This window comes from Corvus kubaryi, unplaced genomic scaffold (genome assembly GCF_017639235.1).
Source record: "Corvus kubaryi isolate FWS band 111438036 unplaced genomic scaffold, C.kubaryi_AGA036_p1.0 37385, whole genome shotgun sequence".
Classification (NCBI taxonomy): domain Eukaryota; kingdom Metazoa; phylum Chordata; class Aves; order Passeriformes; family Corvidae; genus Corvus; species Corvus kubaryi.
Window position 1 is genome coordinate 2221803 of NW_024581127.1, and position 26712 is coordinate 2248514.

The window sequence follows — 26712 nt, forward strand, 5'->3', positions numbered from 1 at the left end:
AAACTTGAACAAAAACTATGTAACTCAATGAAAGGCAAGTATAGCTTTGTTCTTAAAGATAAAAAACAACATCTAGAACACAACAGTCCTTAATACCTGCACATATCCTTGTCAGCGTTTGTATAACCATCCACTTATGATCAAATGAGCTAGTAGAAGTTTCCAAGATATACAGGAAAATTTCTTTGAAAAAAACCTAAAAAATATTCCAGGAAGAAGGAGAAAAAAAAAATCTATTACAAACACAGTCAACTAACTTTGATGGTCCAAATTCTGACGTAAGTCTGAAAGCAGCACTTTAGTGGTATGGGAAATAACAAAAAGGCAAAGAACAGGAGGAAAGGAAGAAATACAACTTATGATTGATACATGCAAATTATGAATTTGAATTATTTACTTATGTACTTGTGCAGTGTTGTCCAGGTTTATTTTCTGAGCATTCAGAACCAGAAGAATTGGGAATAATGTCAAATCCTGAAGGACAATTCAGCCTAACAAGAAGCCTAAACTGCTGTTAAGAGTTCATTTGGGATTTTGAAAGAAGAGGTATCACCTCATCACAAAAATATTTTCTCTACAAGATGATGATATTATGGCACAAACTAACAAACAGCTACTTATGCAAATTTGAAGTACTGGACCTTCATTAAAAGGGAAACATCTTGACACAAAAGAATCACTCACAGTACCAGATTATTGGAAGAAGAGTACCAGTCAGGCACAACATGCAGCAATTCCATTAATAGGAAAGCTACTCTTCACTAGAACAGAGATGAGTTTGCCCCGAAATTTCTTTAGTACAGATGCTGTTGTTTGGAATAGAAACTATTTTATCCCCTCCCAATTAGTTCCTCACCAGATCCATCAGCACCATAGGCTGACTAATTCAGCCAAGCTTGCTTAGCAGCTACGATAAGGCTTCTTCTCACTTCTTCTCTGAGCAGCAGCAACTGCTGTAACAGCACATGAACTCAAAACTGAACTGCTACAGGGCATTACATCACTGTTCTGTACTTCTGAGAGCTCAGCTCTTCACAGCCGCTTGTGGCTTCCAAATCCACAGCACACAGTTTTACTAGAGTGCTGCAAAGTCCTAAACCACTCAACTTCTCTTCTCCAATAGCATCACATGAATATCCAAATATATAACTACCCTTGTTTATTTTAATATTGACAATTCCTTCATAGCACAGAATTTTTACAGAGATTTTTATGCTATTAGCCAGGTAGAGATAAACATAAGGCTATTTCCACTTTAAGTCATATATCGGAGGAAAAACAGCAACATTGACTTTTAGGCAACTTTGGTGGTAAGCTATTTCCTCAAGCAAAATGTGCTCACAATAGTTATATTTTATGGATCTCTTTAGAGAAAAAGAGGCACACAGCACAGTGCCAGCTGACTGTCTTAATATGGAAAGCATCCCTATGAAACCTAAGGAGTTCAACACACAATAATTCAAAGACTTGCAAGTGCTTAAACATACTTAAGAGTACTAGGCTGATTTTACCCACAATTTCATGAAACCAGAGAAAGACAAAAATTTAATAAACCTCATGCTGTGAGAAAACCTCAGTTACACATTTGGTGTTTTCTGATTTTTTTACTGAAAGACAGTAGTTTATATGCTTTCTAGAATCAACAAAATTATTACTTTTCTGGTAGAAAATTTTATAAAGAAGTCACTGATGAAGCAGAGAAAAAAGTTTCAGGGACAAAAACTAAACCCAAATCTAAGCTAGAAGAGAAAACAGCTGGAAGGTCTGCATACTGTCAAGGCACTTCAGATCTCTATGCCTCCAATGATGCCTTAAAGTGGCTACCTGAAAACAAGAGGCTAGATAAGATTAAGACAATAAAAGTAGGTATTTATTTGAAAGGCCTTCAAAGGTACACCTTGGGCAGACATGAGGCTACACCCAAGATGGAGGATGGGTCATGGCTTTTTCACACTTTTCTAAGTTTGGTCCATTTGCATATCAGGGTTAATTCCCCAACTATGATTTCAGTTAATGATGTAATTACCCCAAGTTTGCCCCTCCTCTCAAAGGCTTTAGTTTACATATTTTGGGGTCTGGGATGTGAACTCAATGTGTCCTTGAGCTCAGGTTCAAACCAGTTTAGGCTGGTTTGTTATGCCTAATCAGCATGAGAGAACAGTAGCTAACAGGCTGTATGAAGTTTCAGAGTTGCATACTAGGCAGTACAGGATCTGAAAAATATAGAAGTTAAAACCTAAGGCATCACCGAGACCAAGCTGACTTCTTGCTTCTGGTGTCACCTTTGGACAAGCGTATCCTGGAATGAAGAACTTCTCAAAACCATAGTGGTGGTTTACATTTCAGCTACATAAAAATGCTGTTTATCGCTATATAGCTTATTCCAATTCACATCATGGAGCTGAGACTTTGTTCCTAATATACTGGAAAACTAAACCAGGAAAGAGCTAATTATTTATTATGTTTGGTCAACTAAAGTATGAGTTTTAAGGCAGCTTATTCACAGTTATGAAAGGGTGGTAATGGTAAATACAGCTAAATGACATTCCAGCTCCTCTGATACCTAGGATTTGATTTGCTCAAATATATTCATTAACCCATTCAGAAATACACTTACAATACAACTAAGGTACAATTCAAAACTATTTTACTGTCAGAGGGCAGTGTTAGCTAAATAGGTAAGTCAACAGGCCATGGGAGAGTCACTTTCAGCAGAATCTGAAACTATTCTTCTCAAACACGCCACAAAATTCTCACACAGATGAAAAATGCAGCCTCAATCCCAAAATATATAGATTTTGCATATTATAAATCAGAGCATATGGCTCTCCTTACAGCTCCAAGACACAAACTGCATGTGAAGTTATCTACATGTCTACCCACATCTTCAGGATAACCTTTAGGATCAGTAGCTGAAAGAAGAATTCTTAGCTCACAACCAGGAAAAAAAAGAAGTTTCTAGAAACTGCTGTACCCCAAAGATGGGTATCTCAGCAGCATCAAGTTTTTGGTTTTCCTATTCACAAGGAGGAAATGTAGCCCTGATATGTGGTGATGGTCCTAATTCAGCATACTCTACAACCTGCTACAATAGTGTGGGGCATCCTATATCCAGTTTGCCTCATGTCTCTACCATTTTCTGTCTGGAATTTGTAAAAGGCTGGCAGTGATGGAAACCTATCAAATTTCTGTCAGGGAAGCCGACTGCAATGCATTCACCACCTACATGCTGACTTGTAAGCTCTGAACACTTGTAAGCAAGTCCAACACTTTCTGGGAAGCAGGCTGTGGGACTGAGAATGGCTCCACCCAGTCTGTCAGATGTGCCAAACACCGCACATGCACTACATTCTTGTTGAGCATACAGTTAGTTGGTCTTGAAACTCTTCAAAATTCATCATGTTTTCAAGGCACATTCAATCATTTCTATCCAATCTATGCTCAGCCATATACTGGAAATCTTATTGTTTCTTCCCCAAAGAAGAATAACCTGGTAAGTGATCAGCACACAATCGTTTTCTGACATGCTACTGTCAAAATGAGGTTCTTCCTCCAAAGCTGCCATAACATATCAACTTGTACAATGACATCCACAGATAAAGATATCCCTGAATTCAAGGTCCTTATAACAGAAAGATTATCAACATTTCTAAGCATCTTTTCACATACTTAAGCTCCACATGGATGGGGCAATCTGTTGGCTTCAGTTTTCACACCTGACTCCCCAAACATAAAATTACTAAAATAAACAACAGGGACACACTGCACACAGCACTACTTTATTCACCACAGAATTAAGATCTTTAACACATGGGACACCACAAGAGGGTATCCATGTGAACAGGACAGAGTCATTCTGAGAAGCTGCTTGTATCTTATGCACAAAGAGCAGATCTCAAGAACAAACTCCACATATAGAATTACAGAATATTCTGAGCTGGAAGGGATCTGCAAGGATCATTGAATCCAACTCTTATGTGAATGGCCCGTATGGGGATACATCTTCCTTTTCCCTATGACTTATTGAAAATTCCCAGACCCACTGAAAATTCACAACGTCTGCCAGGACTCAGACAATTTATTGCAAAGAGTATGTACTTATCTCCTCTTATAGTCCACGGAGTTAAATTGTGCACACACCTTTAGAGGAAATGAGATAATCTTATTCAGGACATATATTGACTGAGGCCCTGATAAGCCTTCAGGGAAGTGGCTACAATAATGCAGCAGGTGGGACTTCCCCAGAGAAAGCAATCTGTCCAAGTGACCTCAAAGAGAATCCACAATGCTTTTCATGTCATTAGCTTTTATTCTAAAAATCTTTTGCAAAACCATATATTACACAGTCTTTTCCTAAGTGTATTCATTTTCTTAATTTATAATATGCAGTGCTGGGCTAAGCTTTATTAATTGCAATATTGAACACTGGTTGAACTTAGGCACAAACCTACTCAATTGTGAGTTTCAGCAACATTCTGTGCCAATACCATGCCACACCCAACAGAAAACTTTAAAATAAGGAAGATCTGGCAAGTCTTACAGAAAAGCTGTGAGTCACAAAGGAAAACAAATTTATTTAAGCAAGACCAAGCTACACAAATATAAACAAATGTTCACTTAACACCTCCCACATATTTAATTAGAAATTAATGTAACATACCTCAATCTGCATCTTTAGATGAGTCTTAAAGTTTGACAGGAGGGTAAGAAATATGGAAAGTGAAAGTTCAAAAACTTCTGGAACTGATGAGACTCCATTTTTTGACAGTGCAACACAAAGGTACTGCTTTATAGCATTAATGAACATCTCATTTGTCCTGAAGACTGGTCCTGCATTTTGCAGAATGGACAGAAGCAACTGCAATGAAAGAATCTTTGATCGCAGTTCATGAGACCTAGAACAAAACAGTGCAGCACATCATCCCAGTGTAAGTCATAAAAAATAAAAAACATTCTCTTGAAAAGTCAAAACACACCACAATCATTTTGGAAGTGGAATGTAAATGAGAAAAACTCAAATATGACATAACCTGTTGCAGAAAGGGTCATAAAAAGATGTTGGTATTTTTTTGTTGAACTGGTCATTTTTCAACCAAGAATGCAAGCAAGACCTTTTTCCAGAAAAGGAAAAATTACTGTTGAACCACTCTCTCTTCTGCACCACAGAACAGCAGCAACAAGAGGCAATGCTGCCCTTTTAGCCAGAGGATGAAGGAGCATTCTGTCCTGTTAAGAGCTTTGGAAGATCCCATCTAAAATCCAGCCCATCAACCAAAGCCTGACTAGTAAAAGGTGGAAATTCCTCCTCCTCCTCTATTTCCACTAGCATGGAGAGAGAGTCGAAGGGTCTATAAAGACAATAGCTGTACTGCCTGACCTACTTCCTGCCAACATTAGAATCTCTTTTCGCAAATACAGCTTTAATCGGTCACTGGGCCCATCCCACTCTGAGAGCAAGTAAGACACATAATGTGCCTATTTTAAGCATGGCAATCATCAAGACACACAACCACAGTGTTGTCAAGTGCTCCACAGTAACATTCTTACAGACTCAAGTAAACTAGAATTCATGTCAGAACAGTGCTACTATATCTGCTCTAAAAACCCCGTAACAAACACAACAAAACAGCCAAAAAACCCTCAAACCGCACACAGAAGAAACATAAAGGAGATCTGCACCTATTAAAATCCAATGCAATAAATAGCATTCCAGGTGAAACCATTCTCTCCTAAGACTCTGGATGCTCCTTCCCACCCCTGCTCATTTCAAAAAAGGCTGTATCTCTTCTCAAGAGCAGGTATAGACACAATTGGCTTTCCCAACAGGAGAGTCCCCAGCTTTTATTAAACAACCACCCCTGACAGAGGACAGTTATGAAACACAGGAAACAATGACAGGAAATTTTTCATCCAGTACAGCCCAGACAGAGTAAGGAGTGCTTCAAGTCAATCTGTGACACACAGAGTAGCTGGATATTTGCAATATATCGCAAATACGTAAGTTTAATGAAAAAAAAATGTAATTCCAGACTAGCTAAAACCAAAAGTGCTAATTAATATTAAGTATGTTGCAAATAAACTCAATTATTTCTGCCCAACAAAGTGGGACGGGAAAATCAATCTGCAAACATTTCAAACTCAAAATATAATTTCAACAGTAGACTTCTTTTCTGAAGATGCTTTTGAGAAGAAAACAGCCTGTCAAATTGAGTGAGGAACTTGTCCCTCACATTTTTCCTAATGGGCTGCAGGTCAAAGTCAATCCAAAACTGCTCTCTGTAGGAGTTCTTCAAGAAAATGCTTGGTGCTGGCACTGCATGGAAGCTGACATAACAATCTCTTTTAATGCAGAAGGCTTGATTTTGTATCACATGGTACCAGCTGTGCAGACAGCACGGGACCAGACCACACTCTGCTATGGAATGTAAGAATTTAAATATGAAGAGAATTTCAGTCATAAATAAGATATTAAATATTGCCTACTTCCCAGCAAGTGTCAGCTCCTACCTGAAATCCTGACATGCTGACCTCAATTTTTTATGATGTGTAAAGCTCACTTAATTTAGAACACGCTCAAGGTAAAAACAAAAACCAGCAAGCAAATCTTCGAGCTATTTTCCACTCCCAGCTTATTTTATTCCAGAGAAAAAGGAAACAAAGACATTAACCAGGTTCCCGGGAAGCAAAATGCTCATCTGAACACCCAGACTTGTGATTTTAAGCTAAAGCTTCATGTTCAGTTACCTAAAATTTAAAAATATTTTCATTACAGACTTCATAACAAATTTCATTGAAAATAAGATTTTTAAAGAGGCAGATAAGACTCTTGAAATGCCATAGATATCCTACGCCTCCTCTTCCAATTACAGCATGTTTGTAATAGTTCAAAAAGCCACCAATGCCTCAGAACCACTGATAAATTCTAGGCACTTCTCCAAATATGGGATATGTTCAAATATATTTGCAGTGACTTTTTGTTGCCCTTTTGTTTTTCTCCAATTTGTTTTGTATGAAGAACTTCACCAGTTCTAATACAAATATCAAGGACTCCATGGATTCAGATGAGATTCTCCAAGTGCCTCAATAGCTATTACTGCTCTTGCAAAGGGAGTTAATCCATTAAAGCCTTTAATAAATGGACAGCTTTAGTCTCAGAGTACTAACTAAAACCACAGGATTTTCATTGCATTTCCTGGAAGACAATTCTCAGACATAGTGAAGGAAACCCTCATGCTTCAGTCTTCATTCTCTAACGTCCTGACTTTCCATAGCGCATCGCTAGATAATTTAAAAACATTTCTAGACTAGAACTTCAAACCCTTTTGACTACATTATATCATTTTCAGCTTAATAAATCTACACCACACATCACTGATTAAACTAAATTGTCTTAAAGTTACCTGCTTTAAAAGCCAGACTTGGACCATTAAACCTGATTTTATTTTGAAGAATACCAGGCCTTTCACTGTCATCTGAAATCACACTACAGTTTTAATTTAATCTCTTGGCACTCCTTAGAACAAAAAAGCATTCCTCTTGAAAATTATTAGCAACTGTTACTAACGTGCAAAAAAATGCATATAAATTATACGCATATAAATCCAAGATCAGAAAGCAAACCTTTCTGCTGGCACTCAAACTTAATATTAGCATCTATAGAGAAGAATTTTTATTTGCTTTATAACAATTCTATAAATGCAACTGAAAACAGGGAATCTTCAGTCAGAAAAAACAGCCAAATAAAGACTTTGTTATCAAACGTTTGTGTTTTGATTAAATAGGCTGATAAGAGAGTCCAACCTGAACAAAAGAATGAAACACTGTAACATGAACTTATCATAACCAGTTATCAGCTCCAGGTGAGTAGCTTATATGAAGATCAAGTAGGGCTGAGTATGTGTACTGGATACACAAATGTGCTGGTTTCAGCTGGTGTAGAGTTAATTTTCTTCCAAGTGGCCGGTACAGGGTTATGTTTTGGATGGTGAGAAATAAGCAAGATATGAAAGAAATTATGGGGCACAACCAGCAATGGTTATGAACCTAGAAGGTATCAAAAGCAGAGCAACATGAGCAAGACCAGAAATACCTGAAGATCTTCTATACAATCCCTTCTGAAAGGCATTATAAACAGCAACTAGGAAGAAAATGCTGTACTTATAGAAGGATAGGTGTTAAGAAACCTCTTAAGAGGTATACAAAAGATACATTAAAACATAAAAGTACTTTTCCAGAGTTTCTAGGTTCTTTTCACCATACCATTAGTTTCTCAGTAACAGGACTTAACAAAAATATTTAAATAACTTATTTTTATTTTCAGATTCATTAGGAAAACTCTTAAATTCTACTTACTTTGGATCTGGTGGTCCATCTGACAGGGGCTTCATGGAGAGTTTACACAGTGACCTGAATACAAGGAAGGCATCCTTTTGTAAAATGTGGGAAAACTTAGCACCAGGGGTAGGTCCTGAAGAATTTCCAGATTCCTAAGGAAGTTAACATATTTCAGTATTCCATTTTGCATCAGCAGCATGTGTAGGGAAATCCCCACCTCTGAGCAATAAGAAGTTAATATATTAAACAAATATAACCGATTTACTTTAGCTTTATGGTCTTAAGACTAAAACAAAACATTCTGCAGTCCAGTTGAAATGAAAGTCACTACTAAAAATTGCCTACTCAGTAAAAAGTCAGAATTAATTAAAGAGTGTCATGAAATTAGGTCAAGTTTAAGTAGAGTAATCTGCAGTGAATTGCTGCCAGGCACTTTTAGTAGATAATTAGTTTAAAAAGACACTAACACTTGACATTTTAATAGCACATGAATCGTTAACTATCTGTCGCCAGATACATTTGATAAAATTTCTATGGTACAGTAAACACCCCTATTACTAAGTTCCTGCATTCTGTATTACTGTTCCATACTTAAGCAACATGTTTAATGCTAAGTGTTCTATTTGTATGGTCTGTGTGACTGTAACTTTTTGAACTTACAATTATTATTCTCAAACCTAATTACTCAGTACACTCTGACAGCAGATACTCTTGGTCAGCTGACAAGTGCATACATGTCACATACAACAGAGGGAGTGTATTTTCACATCTATTTTGTTAAGGAAAATCAAATCCTCTCAGACATGAAACTCTTGATCTGAAATCACTGCATTAAGATCATGCTATCAGCTTGGAATTTCTATTTATTGCTTGAAAAGAGCACATTGAAATTACACAGGCATGTGTATAATTGGCTATATGCTTCACTATGTATATTGAATACTAGCTGAATACTAGGAGCACTTCAAGAAACAGGAAACTGAGTTCTCTTGGAACAGTGAACTCCATGGGGCTACTAAAAACATGCTGGGATAAAAAAAGACATCACATGAAAAATTTATTCAGAAAAATTTCATTTAAATAGTGCATTGAAGTAGAGTAACATGACTTAATACTTGAAATTCATCTCAGTGACTTTTTAAATGGAGTTATACAAATCACTTTGCACAAGTGTTGGGCAACATTTAAAACATAATACTTTTTTTCAGTATTTGCTAATTTATATCTGCCTTTACCTGAGTATCGTTGGAAGAGACAGATAATCTGTCATCAGGTAAAGATGGTGTATAAGCAACAGAAATTGGAGTCCCTGGAATTCCATTTGCCTGAATGTTTTCACTGTCACTGCCATCCTCTAACGATACAGTTGTGCCATCGCCGCCTGCAGTCCCTTCCACATCTATCAGAAAAGATGTAAAAATTATTAACAAACGTTACATGACATTAAAAATTAAAAAGAGCTTTTAAAATCAACATTTAAATACTAAAATAATCATAAGGAGGAGCTTAAGGCCGAATTTACATGGCATTTCAGAACTATAAAAATTGTAAATACTCAATTCCCACTAACAAAAATTACAGTAAAAAATTTGCTTATAACTTCACATTGCCAGGGTCACCACTCTACCAAGTTTCCAAGAAGTATTGGTATGGGACATCACTCACTAGGACTGAATAGACAATTTCCATCAAACTGAAAAATACAGTGATACACTGCTCCTACAGCGAGAAACCCATTTCTGAAGAGTGTTTATATAGAAACAAAATAAAATAATAATAGAAATTTAAAAAAAACAAAAAGAAAAAACCACCAAGAACTTGTATTTTAAGAGAACATTAGTCTCCAATATAAAGTGTAAATCAGTGTATGAAATCCTGTCCATTTTGCTGTTAAATAATGCACAGCCAAAGTCTGACAGTTGAAACTGTCTTCTTCAGCATGTAAGTCATATTTAATGATAATAAATTTTAGTTAAATACTTGAGAGTGGTAAAATAATTCTTAAGGTCAAGAATCACACTGCAGTTGCTATTGACTAGACAGATATTAATGTAATACCTCCAACTACTATGTTCACCATTTCCTGCACAATACTTTCTACAATTTCTTGTGCCTTCTCTTCACACTCATTGCTTTCACCATCATACGTTCCTCCATCAGCTTTAGAAAGATCTTTATAAAGAAAAACAAACACAAACAAGTATTAATGAGAAACTCCGAAATTAAGAAGGCATTTTGCTTGCACTTAGTATTTCAGAATACAATTACAAGTCTCTTAACAAATGTTTGGATGCTTCAAAAATAGGTATTTGTGGAATGTAAGAATTCCAGCATTTAACCTGTAAACAGCAATTATTCTACAGGCCTGTGCCAACAATAGACATCAATTTTGTAACTACACATACATTAAAACACTGAAAACTTGAGTGTTTTGAGAAGTTATTCTCAAAAACTTTCACAACATTACACAGATGCAAAAAGGAATTTTTGATACAGGCTCCCTGCAGAGTGCAGGACTAAAGGATGCTCTTGATGGACAGTGGTAACAAGGACAAATGGGCATTTTGCATTAGTCAGCTACTTGAAAACTTATGCCTGACTCCAGATTTGGGAGAGAGAAAAAAGACAATCCTCAAGCCTCACTTTTTACAGACTTTTTCCCTCCCTCCATGAAACAGAAATACACACTGATTACTTTCTGCTGCTGTGGCTTGGTCAGCTTCTGTCTGTTCATTTTCAGCACTAGAAATATCAGATCCATTTTCTGCCTCAATATCTTCTTGAAGGTTCTTGTCCACATCATTTGTGCTGTGGTCAAGCTCTCTCTCATGGTCTTTGGACAGCTGATCAGCCTGTGCTGGAATATGTCTCAACTGAGGTGATTCCGGCTCATGATGGCTTACTGGAGACTGCTGGAGATGGTGTTGCTGTCTGTGTCTTTCCTTTTCCATCTGTTTGGCTTCCTGAAGCTACAAAAGCATTTCAAACACACAAGAACTTGACTATCAAAATAAAACAGTAAGATATATGCATTATTTTATAAAGATGACATCTCTATTGTCTCTGCTTATACAGTGCCTTTCTAAAGCTGTAACAGTTTAAGAAAATGCATCTTTGTTTAATTAAAAATAACTTCAGTATCATGGGATAATCCATTGCAAAAGGGCTGCTTCCCAACTATGCACATAGTTCATACATACCTTCACTGTCAAAGAAGGGACGACTACACTACATAAACCATACAACAAAGAGTTGTCTGCCCCGCCATAAGGAAGTTCAGGGAGTAGATGTGACAATAAACAAGAGTGCCTGGAAAAACATCAAGGCAGACTTTTTCTTGTGGTCTCTTGATCTGGAATCCCCAGAAGGGAAGAATTTCTGTGACTTTTCTAATGGATTATGACAACATGTAAAGTCAAACCAAAGCAAGATGTCCTTTGAGGTAAACACATCTATTAAATATAGCAGACCACTATAAGAAGTTTAAAACCTGTACACCACCCCCACCCCCAAACTCCACATTTTCCACCTCTGTCAGTGTAAAACACAAGAAGAAAAATATCAGATACCAGATTCTTACTTTTCCCCAAAGTGCTCAAGTTAGAAAAGCCAAAAAGCTTTAATAATGATAAAACAAATCTCTCAAGCTGGTTCGCTTTCAAGAGGTAGTTTCTAGATAAAGATACCGAGATACTCACTGCTTGATTTTCCATACGTGCAAAAATGACATTCAGCATTTGTGTTAAAGTGGCCTTGGCTGTAGTTTGATTTATAAGATTTTTGCTTGCTAGGTAGATATTGTAACATGTTCTTACAGCCTGTAGTACTGTTCCTTCGTGGATTTCTATGTGTTGAGATGTTACTGCAGTGAGCAAAGCCTAAATAAACACACACACATATACATTTACCAGTCAAAACATTTATCAACCAAAATGTTTGCAAATTAATAAATACCAAAACTGGATTCCTTCTAAAATATACCTAAATACATATATTGAACTGCAATTATGTTTTCCTACATACTCTTGTAGCCATAGTGGAAAATCATATTTACCAGTTACATTAAACTGAGAGTTTTTAATCAACATAGCTGAGAATTACGTGTTTCATAGCCTGTAACAGCAAGAAGTAACCAATGGAGCCATCAGAGAGGTAGCTTATAGAAGTTATCCTCAAGTTTTCTAGACACAAAACAGGAACAGACTACCTGTTAAAGCCTGGAAGGGAAGCCAAAGGATCCAAAAGCTGTTTTAGAAATAAATGTAAATGTGATGAACAAAGACTGAGATTAGACAGCTACAGTAAGACAACTTCCCTTTATAAAAGTTTTTTTTTTTTGGTAGATGCTAGAATATTGTGTTGCCCCCTATGTAGAAATTAACTTATTTCTTCCTGTTTGTGCTAAGATCGGCTTCTCTTTAAGAAAAAAAGCACATAAATCTCTGAAAGATCAGATAACAGAAGTAAGGAACAAATTATCTCTATGTGAGGCAGAGGCAGGCTGGATTAAAAGGCAGAAATAGAGGCACAAGAAACCTGAGGACAGGGTTTGAAAACATTGTCAGAGATTGTGTTGGAGAGTGGAAAGAAAGGCAAAGAGCCTGGTTTGCCACTGTTTATATTCATCACTGTAATCCAGTAGAAGTAATGAGGGAATTTTGAGCATTAAAAACTTTGTCAAAGTTATCATTTAATGGGATGTTTAGGGTAAGAAAAAAAGAACTGGAAGCACTAGAAAGCTCCTACTTTTTAAAATTTATCGCAGTTAAAAGTTATTTCAAGTGTTGGGTAATTTACTCATCAAACCACACCTCACATCTCTTACTGACATTGTCAGAACTTCTATACACACGAGGCACCAAGAAGTGGAGAAGTAGTATCCATCACTCACTCAAACCCCTTAAAAAGTAAAGTCAGTCACTCTTGAAAACAAGCTGAACAAGTGGATCCCAGGCATAAACAGCTATTTTTCCCAAACCACTACTGTCTGGACCCAATACAGTACATATTTAGATTTAATTAATATTTCTTTCACTCATTTACAAGTTACACAACTGACACATGTACACAAACACTTAATACACCAGCTTAAGAACCACCTACAGCTTCTCTCTTGGAAGACAGGGTCTCCTGCAGCCTAGCACTTAGGACACTAACGAAAAGGTGTAGGGGGATCAAGTCTTCATCTCTGGTTCTAGAGATGTCATTCATGAAGTTACTCCTTTGTGTCACCTTCTCTCTCCTTCTGAGAGAAGCTGACAAGAAGCTGATACTTGAAAATCCAATTTTAACTTCCACCTCAGTTCAGTGAAGTCTTACAACCTTTTTTCCCCAACTTTTAATAATAGAAAGGAGAGCCAGCTAGTAGAGAAAGGTGACAAGACTACAGGTAGACTATATGCTCTTTTGTTTTAATTGGCTTAACAGCTTTAATTTCCTAAGTTTTTTTCAGTATGCTTGTTATGAATACTAGAGCCTGGTTCTCTTCACACCACCTAATTATTAGTGTGGAGGCAAAGAAACACTTCAAATACACACAGAGACAGATCTCCTTAATATATTAATCCAAATTCACTGAATAACATTTCCCGTGCAGACTGAGGAATCAGGCTTTCTACAGGGCATCTCCCTGCAGATATCAAACTATAGAAGAGTTTACAGAGCTCTTGACAGTCACTTTGGGTTTCTTTCCTTCCCAGGCACTAGATACTAATCTTAATGACTACCATACACATTTGCAAACTGATAAGCATTTTTAGCTTTGATCTCTTGCTAATATCTTCCCTCTTCCCTACAGTTTAGAGCCATCCTCAGGCTATTAGTCATTCTAACTTCAAATCTCAGTGCCATTTCTCTTCCACTACTATGACAATCCAGTAGAAATACAAGAATGAACACAAGACAGAAAGCATTTTACAATTGCTTTCTGAACATCCTTCCCTCCTGACAGCTTCTATTTAGGGCTCGATTTGATGATATACCCTAAACAACATCACCTGATTCTCTATCATAAAAGAGTATATAATTATCGCAATGGCACGACAACTAACCCTGAGAAACCACAGCTTATGATCAGGAGTGGCAGTACTGCTCCTCTGAAAGCTTTGTGAATTCATACATTAGAAAAATAAACCCTTTCTCATTTTAGTACTTTTCTTCATGTTGCTCCCCAGCCTTACTCTGTGACCAAACAGCTACTATGTCCAACACAAGGAAGAAGAGAGGGGTGACAGCTGAATAGAGGACAATCACCTCAGCCCCCAGTGAAGCAGGGTTACACAAAATCTGAAACTGCTACACAACACTTGTCCTTGAGAGGTGGAGTAACAAAAGCTCTGCCTTCCTCCCAACCACACACTCTTACTGCTTACTTTGCAACAGGTCCAGGGCATGAAGCCACCTGTGCTATTTTAACAGCAACTCATCAGTACAAAAGCTTGAGAACAAAAGCACCCACTGGTGGTTCTCTGGTGTTTAGTTTTGGGATTTTGTTTTGTTTTAAAAGTGATTTCAGTAGATGCAGAGTATTAAATACTTGCTAGGACAAGGGATGGGGTAAGGGCAAAAATACCAACAGCCAACAAGCCTTCCTTGCCCTAAAACTACTGGCTACCATCCTGACTGTGAGTTTGTTTCCTTATGCTTTCCCTCCAGTCCTTTATACCTATTGTTCTGTGTTTGAGAAAGACCCTACCGTTCTGTGCTGCCACCTACTTACTATAAATAAAGCTCATTCATTTTTATGAACAACCACTGGATGGCTTTGGGAAAGGAGAAGAATCTCCAGGATAACTTCCTGAGTTACAGATTATCTTATCTTTGTGTGACACCCACAATACTTTTTCTTTTAGCCTGAAGCATGTTTGCCAAGTGAATTTTCCATTATTTAAAACAAATGTATTAGAACAGTTCTGGAAGTATCATGCCTTGTGAGGCAAAACGAATGTAATTTTAAAAGTAAACTAAATTAACAATAATCCTCTACTAAAAACATCCAGCATCCAACTTAACTCTAAACTTTTGATTCCTCTCACACTGAATATTCTATAATATCAGCATGGTTGCAGCAAAATAATGTGACTACGACCAGGACAACAATTTTCAGCTCAGGGTCAGTTTTGTCTTCCTCTCAGCCAACTCTGACCATCTTATCTTTGGAAGATTTATGACACAGTACAGCTGTCATCTGATCAGCACAGGCTTACTTTGTCTTAATTTCATAATTCAGTTGCCTGGAAACTCTCGAGTACTTGGAACAGCACATAAAACAGAGTAGCCCTAGCTCCTCTCTCTAGTGTTAATTAGCTACTGGAACCACATAATTCTGTTTCCTTTGAGAGGGTCTACAGGGTTATTTTCAACAATAATTTTTGTTTTAACTTAACTTGAAGTCCAAACATTTCCTTATCACAAAATAATGTGTTAGTATGGACTGACTTTTGAAAAAACACAGGAAACTGAACTTAAACCACAAAACAACAAATACATCAAATAACCTTCATAGATAAATACTTTTTGAATTTAAGTGACACTAAAAAAAAGTCACTAATTAACATTCAGCTTTTCAGACTACAGCTATTGAGCACACGTAATAATCTTTCTCTGCCAAACATTAGGAAGTTAAGCTGTAAAAGTACCTAGATAGTAGCCAATACTTTCCATACGACAAACTAAGGAAAGAAAACACGTGAGTGTCAACAGCTGGTATCATGTCCCATCCTGCATCCTCATCCCTGTTCCTTCTTTACAGATTTAAAAAAAAAATACAAGTTTTGTCATAATTTTAGTTCTTCAGGCACCAAAAGGCCAGAAAACATGTAAACAGAACTTCAAGACCTCTGCAACCGTCAGTGCAAGTCTGCACTCACACCACAAATGCCACAGCAGCTGTAGGAAAGCAAGCCTGGAGGCAGAAAGATTCAATCAAGCGATGTTATTTCAAACAATTTGAATAAACCACTTTCAATTGCATCAGCAGTCTAATTACTTGCATTGTTTCTGCCACAACAATCCCCACTACAACAGCTACACAAGAAAGTTGCATGGCTTCACATCAGAATTACACTAAATCAAACTAAACTGCAAGGCAAAGGAAGGAAAGGCCAATGTCCCAGTCTGGTTCATCACGGAGTCTGCAGATGAAGAACAAGGGCATTACAGAGAACATGCAAGCGAAAATAGGAGCAGAAAAATTTAACTGGCCTCCATCAAAACTACTGCAGAACATGACTCTAGAGCTTAGATAACGAAAAAAAGACAAATTATACTCCTCAGTGTCACCAAGATTATTTCCCTGGCAGTCAGGAGAAAGGGATTTTCAGAATGCCTAAGTGGCTCTGGTAGCTGGGAACTGGCTTAAGATGACTCCACCCCTGGAAAGCCACCCAGTTAACTAGGAAACAGCACTGCATGTTAACTCTTACCCCATGATGGCTCCCAGATCCCAGAGTGAGGGCTGCACGCTATGCAAGGGCCACCCATTCTGCATGCAGAACCAAGACAATCCTCCAGAGAGGAAGGTGTCCAAGTGACCAAAGTTCTTATCTTTCACTGTGGTCTTGGTGAAGCAGCTGCCATGTGGGAGTGCCACTTATGTTGTGGGTAACAGCCTGGGAACACCAGCACAAAAAAGCAGGAGATCCAGGTCCGCTACCTTCTATCTCCCTGATGGAATTAAAATTCTTCAGACACCATACTAATCACCAGAACCACAGAAGAGTCTAAGAAGATATATGATCCATCCTTCAAAACATACTGGAGAAGCAGGGTCCACATTCATCTCAGAACTGAAGGGTTATGAAGCCTAAGAGAATATGACTGACTTAGCAGTTTCATTGTTCTTCAAAAGCCAAAACTTCTGGTCTTTGCCAAGGTTACTTAAAATTTTCAAGCTTTTTATAGTGTTCAGTGTATTGGACAAAGATGGAGTCAAAGTCAAAACAGTACTCTCCACTTTCCCAGTTGCTCTAACATGGAAATCAGCTAAATTTAAACAGTGAAAAAATTAAGGCACTAAATTTTACAAGCATTTTACAATTGTTGAATAATTTACTTTCTCAACTGTTCTACTGGACAGAAGGAGTATTATCTCTTAAAGCCCCTTCAGGCGGGGAGGACTGGAATAAGAAAGCATTCAGAGAGATGGTATTACAGTGAGAGAGAGAGTTATAATAGTTTCAGCCACTGAAAGTTTAAATCAATGAAAACTTTGGTTTGCAGGATGAAAAACATCTTAAACGCTTGGGCAAAACAAAACAACAAATCTAGAAAACGGCAGCATGAACCAACATTTGTAACAACCATTTGCTGGAGAAGTGGAGTGCAAAAAAGGAACAGGGAAGGTTTGAGCTATGAAAAGGAAGAGAAGAACAAACTATGTTCTTTGCACTAAAACAAGTAAATACAGTCTGCAAGAAAACCCAATGCCTCAGGATACGTATGCACAAGATTATGAGGTAACAAACACTCCATTTCTCTTAATTAACTTCAATTGCCTTCTTCACTGCCGCTCACCATTGCAGCCATTCAAAGACTGCTGTTACAGGAGCAGGGTACCACATTTCCACTAGGCAGCTAAATTCTGGTACTTGGCATAGCAATTTCCTGAAACAAATACCCATAATTAATGGCTGCAATCAGGAAACAGGTTCCCCAGAAACATTTGTACAAACTCCACATGCAACAGTTATATAGCCTGTGGAAAGAAACCCTGGACCTCCTTCAAGCAAGTGTATGACACAGCAGCACAAAGCTACCATGGTAATGTCCAACTGCCAGGTCTAATTGCATTTTATCAACCAATTCCAAAACGGATTTTAAAATCTGCTGCTTAATTAACATTTCCCCCACTGGGAGTGCAGGATTGTTTGACAGTAATTCCTCACAATTAGAGGCTCCAAAGGTCTACTGTGAATGAATTTCAGCCAGTAGTCTATGTACAAGACTTGAGGCCATAACCATGAGTTTGCCCAAAATGCAGTGGGCGAAATTAGGGGAAGGGCACAGGATAGGGAGTTTCCACCTCCAAGAAATAGGATCAAGAAAATATTTTAACACTACCACGACATTTACAAATTAAGCGCTTCTGCTTTTGAACTCTGAGATCATTAATATCTTCCTGCTGCCACAACTATAAATATAGGAAGTATTAAACATGTTACCTTTATTATTTGTAGCTGAACCCCTTCGTCTGTTTGAGGGCCTTGAAAACAGCCACATATTGTCTCGATAATTCTATCAATTAATTTTTTTCCTGGAGCTGTACTGTCTGGAGCATTGCCTGTCAAGTGCCCATATGCTATAAGTTTCTGGAGAGAAGAGAAAAACCCATGTAAATAAGAGCTTAAAAAAAGCCAGCTTTTTGTTAGAATAAATAAATTCACTTGATATTTCTAACTTGCACAGAATAATTAAAACAGCACATTTTACCCCATGTATCATAAAACATCAAGGATTTTTTTACATATCCTTCAGATTTATTAAATTTTCACTCAGCAACTGCTGTAAGTTTGTCAGCAAGTTTAACATTAAAGGTTTTGCTTATCAGTTAACAATATTTTAAAACAATCAGGATTCTAAAAACTAACTCACATCACACAAGTCTTCATATGTAGTCAACACACAAATGTTTTTCATACCAGATAAACCAGCTGCAAATACTTTCTATTTGAGCTAGTAGCTAGTGTTCTATTTTTAAGTGTTTCTTCTGTTGTTTTTAAGTGTTCTAGTATCCTTTGCTTTCCCTAGGTCTTCAATACTTAGAAATGGAATTTATTACAAAATTAGTAGAATCCTCTTCTGAACACTTTAGGCACAAGAGTATTTGTAAATCCCCATGCTTCACAGAGCAGCATCATGGTATGAGAGCAGGCCAGGCACGCATGTGCCTGTGACTGTAAACGGAGTTCACTGTTGGTTTACTCTAGTGGAATGAATGGCTAAATACAACGCTGCAGAATTTCTTCTGAAAACATTACAGGAGCCACAGAGTTTTGAGAGACTAGAGTCAAACTGAAAATAATTTATTGCAGTTATAAATAGCATAAAATGAATTTGCTAATGCTATACCTGCTTTGCTAGCTCAACACATATTTAAACACACGGAAATAGGTAGCTGTACATAATATCCTAACAGGTAACTGTGGTAAACCATATATACACAAAGAAACACATACATAAACTACAAAAATAAGGCATATATTCATCTTTTGTGAGAAATACATTCTATTTGGCTGTGTGTGCAGTCAAGTAAAATAATAAAAACCCATTATGTTAATTATCACATATAACTGTACTCCCCCTCCAAAGCAACAGGATTTCACAGTTGATAGTTAAAGCTCATCTTCATACAGACCTGTAAACAATCTAGAGATGTACTGACAATCCTGGGGCACTTGGACTGGCATGCCAATTCAAATGGTAGGAAGTATTTGTCCGCTTCAATGAAGCTTGTCTTTGATTTCACAGGTGGAAGAGTGCTTGAACCAGACTTTGCTTCTCCATGAGGGGGACTAAACAGAGTGACTGTATTAGAATACTGTAAAGTGATCACATTAATAGTTCTCACCACCATAATGTTTATGAATGAAATAAAATATCAAGAAAATTAATGTTAGGAAAGACTAACTTCTAACAACAGTAATACATAAAGTATTGTTAACACCTTTTATACTTCATGGCTCCTTTGTGGAGCAGGCAAATTGACCCATCTGCACTCTATAGGGATATTCAGTGGTACGTGCTGGTTTGGAGGCATAGACCTGTTTCCTGTCAAATACCAAAGGACTCCCCTTACTAGACTTGCAAAAGCAATACACTAACAAAACAAAACAAAGCAAAACAAGCTGAACCTTTATCTTAATCTCGGCTTCAGGTAACACCACTTAATTTAAGAGTTCAGTGGTTACCAATGTATCGCACTTGGGTAAATTATCTGAAATTACTAACTGTACAAAAGCAAGAAAATTATGAGCTGTTCAAGTTTTATTGATTTCAGCACTTTTACAAAGGTTGTGCTCAGTAATACTTACCACAAAAGGATAATTAAGAATGGGTCATTTTTCACTAATTTCAGTGCATCAATGCAGTTTGACTTTGGCTCAAAGCCAGATGTTCTGATTTTTCATTTCACAGAATAACTCATCACCTTTACATAAAGCATTCCTAACCTTTTTTGTGCACACATAGGTATCTTTAGATAAAAGGTAAACTACGCTATCTTACACAGACTTGATAAGCAGTATTAAAAAAAGTGAAAAACGTCATAGTCTGCAGTGAAGGCTTACAGAATTCTTGCAGTAGTTCAAATAGATCTTTATAGAACAACTTCATTCAAATACAGCTCCTATGTATGTTCCAAATTAAATCAGATGCTTCAAGGAATGCATTCAATTTCATGTTCCTGAAGTAGAAGATGAACTGCTAAGAGTTTATTATAAATCCAAATCATGATTGCAGTCCCATGCATTATGGAGTGGGCCTTAAACTAATCAATATAAATTGGTTTCAGCTTTTCAAGAAGCAGGCTGGATTGTGCTGGAGATGGTATCTGTCACCACATTCAAACAGATCTTGTTTAGGCTGCTTAAAAAGGGCATCCAAATTCTAAGTCTTAAGAGTAAATAGTTAGTATTAAGACGCTCCTTTTTACTGACTAAATCTCTTTTGAAGGTTTAAGAATTTATCCCTTCACGTTTTTTCCTGAAAAAAAGCAGAGGTTTGTTTTTCTGTTGGATGCACAACTTTATTTACTGCCCTGTACTGTTTTGCTGGAAGCAGAGCTCTTTTGAACAACACCCTAATCAGGTAAGTTGCAGAGGAAGTACATGACTCTTCTGTGTTCTTAAACGTCTCTGATATTCCTATAAAAGCTTTACTCTGAGGAATGAAAGGACAGTTATCTGTTTCTTATGTCTTATGACAAGACTGTTCCTCATCTAGTGATTATGTCCATTGAAACCATTAAAATTAAGTTAAAAAGAGCACTCTGGAAATAAACCTAGAATTGTTCAAAACAAGGAGCAGGCCATGATGAGATTCCAAAAATGAAGAACCCATACCACAGCAAGCTACTGCATAAGCCTGGAGTGCCTCTTAATTCTCTTAATTGAAAGCTATTTTAAAATGGGCAAGATATTAAATATGGAAGATGATGCACATTCGTCTCTGGACAAGCAACTCAGTAAGCTCATCACACTGCTGATGATGTAAGGGAAGGGGATAGCAGGGAGGAGAGAAGAGAAACTCAAAAGGACTTTTCTTCTTAATGTCAGTGAATTGCTTTGAAACCCAGAAATTATCCCCAAAACCTTCTTCCACCAAGGCATCTACAAAGCATGGGAATTATGAAATATGCTGATATTTATGCATTAGCCATAGAGAAAGGTTAAGGTATGTATCAAACAATGGATTTGGAAAATTATTTTGGCAGCATTTGCTGTGTAATGGTTACATAAATCAGCTCGTACTTTTCTAATTCCCTTCCCCTCCACCCCACTATCAAATACCAGTTCTGTTTAAAAAACAAATAGCAGAACAAAAGGAGCTGTTGTCCATGCAAAATTTCTGGAAAGTGGAAATGTGGATCCTGTTCTTCAGTGCATTCCAGGTTAACTGAGATCAGTTACCTTGAACAGGGACTGGAAAAATTTAAAGACTCATCATTAGAAATCCCTTATTAGGGTATTTGAATCTCAATTACAGAAGTAAGAACCTGAAAATAATTTAATAGACTAAGAAGTTTCTCTATTCTAGGGCCTAGAAAAACAGTACATTCTACTGCACCTAAAAAATTTGACTCTACAGTAAGAATAGAGAAGTCCATTAAGGGTTTCCAAGTCCAGCAAAGCCTTCACAGCAGCAAAATGCTATTGTCAAAATAAAGACAGCACTGAAGAAATCAAAATCTATTTAAAAAATGCATATAGGAAGATAAGACATACACATTCTTCCCTCCAAAAAATCACAACTTCAGACATTAATAGGGCAGAAATTATGCACCTGAAGTCCAGAAATGGCTCAACCATATTTGTAGAAATGATTTTAATTCTGTGGTCTCATTAGTTTTAGCATGGTATTTAACTACAGGACCAGATATTACTTTTCCATATTCAGTGCCCAGAACAAATATCTCTCACTGAATATTTAATGTAAAGCATTTTTTCTTATCATGCTTCACAATGTGGACTTCTGCTTTATTTATACCACTCTAAGAAAAACCTATTATAAATTCACATTATTATTTTCTGAGACAATCTTGTAGTGCTGGATGCAACATTTTCTAAGTACTACATCAATATTCAATTTATTTTTACAATCTTACTATGAGCTCATTGTCTTGACTTTATTTTGCTGGTGGAAAGCAAATCACAGTCTCAATCAGATGCACCCACTAAGTTTTATGCGCCCAATTCGGTAAGATGGAAGACTAAATTTTTCAGCATATTTGATATTAAGTTTTCCTTTACATCTTCTGAAACAAAGTTCCCACTGACTTTATTCCAGCTAGAAGTGATTCTATTTTCCAAACCAAAATTGTAGATTTCTGCTCAAATATGCAGGAGATGAAGGAGAAATCATTAACATCCAACTCTGACAGCTGTGGTTTAAATGATTTGCCGAAACCCAAAATCCAGTTACAGGGCAGAACAGAGATCCCCAAGCAGTACCCATCTGCTTAAGAACACTTTCATCCTCAGTTTCACCCACTGATCCAATTCTTTCAACAAGTGGTATGAGCAGTCCTCACCACACGGCCCTGACTCAGAGTTAGCAATGTACACTGCATGAAGAAGACGATCCTGTGGACCATGTAATGAAATACCAGTATGAGATTCCACAGCTTAGCAATACTTAAAAGTTTGTTGGCAGCAAAGGACTGCTGAATGTCCATTTTTGGTTTTACCTTCACATGCAGAGGAACTGCTTCACAAATCTACACCTATTCCCTAGCAAGGTCCTTTCCAGACACTATCTTTTCCAGTTACATTACTTTTCTCTGCTCATTCCCACTTCCTCACCCCAGTTTCCTCCCACTGATCACTCACTTCAAGTCTTATCTGCAATCTTCCCCCTTCTCTGAATCTACTTCAAGGCTCTTCCACCGATACACTGAAAGAAATTTCTGTGCCATCGACAAAGATATTTTCCAACTTTGATCCCCATTTCCTATGCGGCCTGGCCAGACAGTACCACCCTGCTCCCTCTAAGCTACCTTCTGCTGCTTCTCCCAAGCCCCATGCCTTGCACCAGAACAGCCAGCCACATAAAGGAACACTACCTGTACATTTCCAGATACCACCAACTACCCAAAATATGTTGAAAATGCTTTTCCAAGTAAGCCCATACTCCCCGTGCAGAATAAGTATGGTACACATTTTAAGATGTTAAAAGCACTATCACTTAATACAATGAACTATCACATACCTTTGCTTTTCTGTTTCAGCCTTTATTTCCTCTGTAAAATGAAACAAAGGCATAGTTATAGAAATGGTATCATAAGCACATATATAAAATTAAATAACAGAAAACTACTGGAAAACAAAACTATTTAGGCAAACATTTGAAACCAGGATTATTATAAAACAGAAAATACATGCTTACAGTTTCCTAAGTACCTCTACTTTCCACCTGCATTGATTGCAAACTGTATCATAAGTACTTTGCAAATCTGTATTCAAAACTGGATGCTGAGATTTGCATCCAGTCATGCCAGCTAAACATCACATCCCTGGAATGCTTCAGTGAAGACACTGGCCAGCTCTTTCACAGCTGACGTATATGTTAATAATACGGAAAACACAAGCATTATTAGAACTATCAATTTACCCATGAAGTATATAAGGTATATACTATTGATAAACACAAATTATACACAAACACAACCAACCAATCTATCACTGCTAGTTCTTATATGAAATCTTAATGACCAATTATCACCCTTGGTTTTAAACAGTGTTAGATACCACAGTAATGACTAAGGGAGAGGAAAAAAGTCTGTAGCACCTCTGTTTCATACTATTTCAAGCAAATTTTTAACAATACATTTTCAAAATAATTTTAAATTACTGGAACTTATTTTAGGAAGCATCTTTGATTCAAGACTAGTCTTGTCTATTCTCTAGTCATTTTGCATGCTTAAATCATGGGGAATTTCATAAAGCCTAGGTTTTCCAGTGCTGAAGCAATACATACTTGAAATAAACTGTACAGGATCATGAATGAATATATATTTGTGTGTGTGTGTTTTTAAGAAATCCTCTCAGGAGATCTATTCCAGTATCAAGTCCTGTTCAAACATGCAAAACCATAATCAACTAAACCAAACACTTTACTTTGGTTTTTGTATATAAGCCTTAAACTAGTGGCATGGACTGATTCTGACAAAAACCACACCAACTTAATATTTCTAACTAAGCTCCCATGTAGGAAAAACACACTTTGTCTGCATCCTACCCTTCATTTATCATTTCACATGGTCATACTGATTCACTTACCTAACACAGCTTCTCATGCTTGGTATTTTATCACAGATCACTAGCAGCAAATACATTTACTAACTGACTTTCCCAACATCAAGAAAACTAAACATATGGAATGCACATCAACTTAAAATCTACATCTTATTTCTGGTAAGACTGATGTTCATATTTACCCCCAGTAAGCCCCAGAGGTTAGGTTCAGCAGTTCATCCCAGGAACAGCTACTCCAGAAGCTGATCAAATCTGAGCTGCTACCCAGGACTAGACAAAACACGAAAATAATTCCATATTCCAGACACTATGCATTCCTCAGTAAGTAACAATAAAACTCATAGTCAGCAATGTTTCAGTAAAGTGTACCTTCCTCCCAGATTATGACATTCAATCCTTTTACTTGCTTGAAGACAAACTCCTGACCAACAGAAAGGAGAAGAAACTCTCTTCCTCCCTTCCAGCATCTTCATACCTTCCATTATTTTACCTCTCACTTTAGCATTCACACTCAGGAACTCTGCTCCCTGAGATACTCTGAAGTCTGTCCATCAGACAACATTATCAACCAAAAGATAAAACTGAACTGCTTCTGAGTTAAAAGTTTCCAACAAAACTGACCAGAAGTAAAAAACTTACAGAAGTCTCAATCTAATGAAATGTTACTACCATTTCAAGCAGCATTGCCTCAGTCTATTAATGTGAAACTACTAATTTTATAACCTTTGTTAAATAAAAAGAAAGGTTCTTAGAGTGGCTGATGTAAATTATTTTTACAAGACTAAAATATTTGTAATTGCAGAGAAGGATGATATGATACTATTAGTATGAATGAGGTAAACCAGCAGACTTGAACCTTACTTTTACCCTTGAGAACAGAGGAAACCTAATTTCTTTCACTGTCTGATTGCTCCCTCTGCTCTCCAAGCCAGAACACAAGTTAATCACAGTACAATTTCACGGTCATGTATCAACCATATCCAGTAGGAAGCATACAAAAATTCAAGAAGCATTATCAGCAGAAAACCAGATCATAATAAAGGTAACTAACAATTCTCATGCTAGATAAATAATCTGTTAAAAGACAATGAACCAGAACACCGACCAATGCATTCTTTTAAATGGGAAAAAGTAATCCCTGCAGAACTAAAAATTAGCTAGAAAAGAATGATTAAGCCACGCTTGAAAACATTCCTTATTTTGCTCTCCCTCTCTCCAAACACACAACTGAAACTGCAGCAGAGAGGATCTAAGAGCTGGAAAAGCTTATTATCTCAGAATCACCATTCATTCTGGAAGGGAAGAAATAAAGACGATGTAAGATGCTGAAACAAGGGATGAAAACTGTAGGGAAGGACAACAGCTTCCTGTGTATTATCTGTGATGTAAACACAGATTACTACAAAAAATAGCTCCGATTATTCTACGGCAGAGAAACAATCACGTGTGCTAAAATGGAACTAACTGCAATTATTTAAAAGTGCAGCAGAAATGACAAAATAAAACCCCTCTGAATCTCCCATTGACACACAGCTCCAGAAGATCTCTTTACACATCTCTATCACAGAATTAATGGAAATACATGAAGCTTTTGCCCACAGAAGCTAGAGCTGATCACAGAGATAAATTATTTTCCAGTTTTCCAATGGTATGCATCAACTTTTTCACCAAGCAGGTAAAATGAATCACATACATGAGTTTCAACATCATTTTCCATTTCATCTACACTTCTACAGGCCATTGTAATTTCAAAGAAATCTCTGAAAATGTCTAAGACCTTTGTTGTTGGTTTTGGCTGGGTTAGAGCTAATTTTCTTCACAGTAGGTTGTATATGGTGCTGTGTTTTGGATTTGTGCTGGAAACACTGTTGATAATTCAGGAATGTTTTAGTTATTGCTGAGCAGCGCT

At 37.1% G+C, this 26712-nt stretch overlaps 1 protein-coding gene across 1 annotated transcript in view; it reads right to left on the bottom strand.

Moving 5' to 3' along the window:
• Nucleotides 1–26712, bottom strand: part of ARFGEF1 (ADP ribosylation factor guanine nucleotide exchange factor 1) — an 87173-nt gene that overhangs the window by 37308 nt on the left and 23153 nt on the right. Inside the window, exons 2-11 of the mRNA XM_042036416.1 lie at nt 23758–23788; nt 19688–19844; nt 18495–18641; nt 12033–12212; nt 11030–11303; nt 10393–10506; nt 9570–9733; nt 8353–8486; nt 4661–4895; nt 97–196 (exon numbers count right to left, since the gene is read on the bottom strand). Of these exons, the coding sequence (XP_041892350.1) occupies nt 97–196; nt 4661–4895; nt 8353–8486; nt 9570–9733; nt 10393–10506; nt 11030–11303; nt 12033–12212; nt 18495–18641; nt 19688–19844; nt 23758–23788 (1536 nt within the window). The remainder of the gene's footprint in view (nt 1–96; nt 197–4660; nt 4896–8352; nt 8487–9569; nt 9734–10392; nt 10507–11029; nt 11304–12032; nt 12213–18494; nt 18642–19687; nt 19845–23757; nt 23789–26712) is intronic.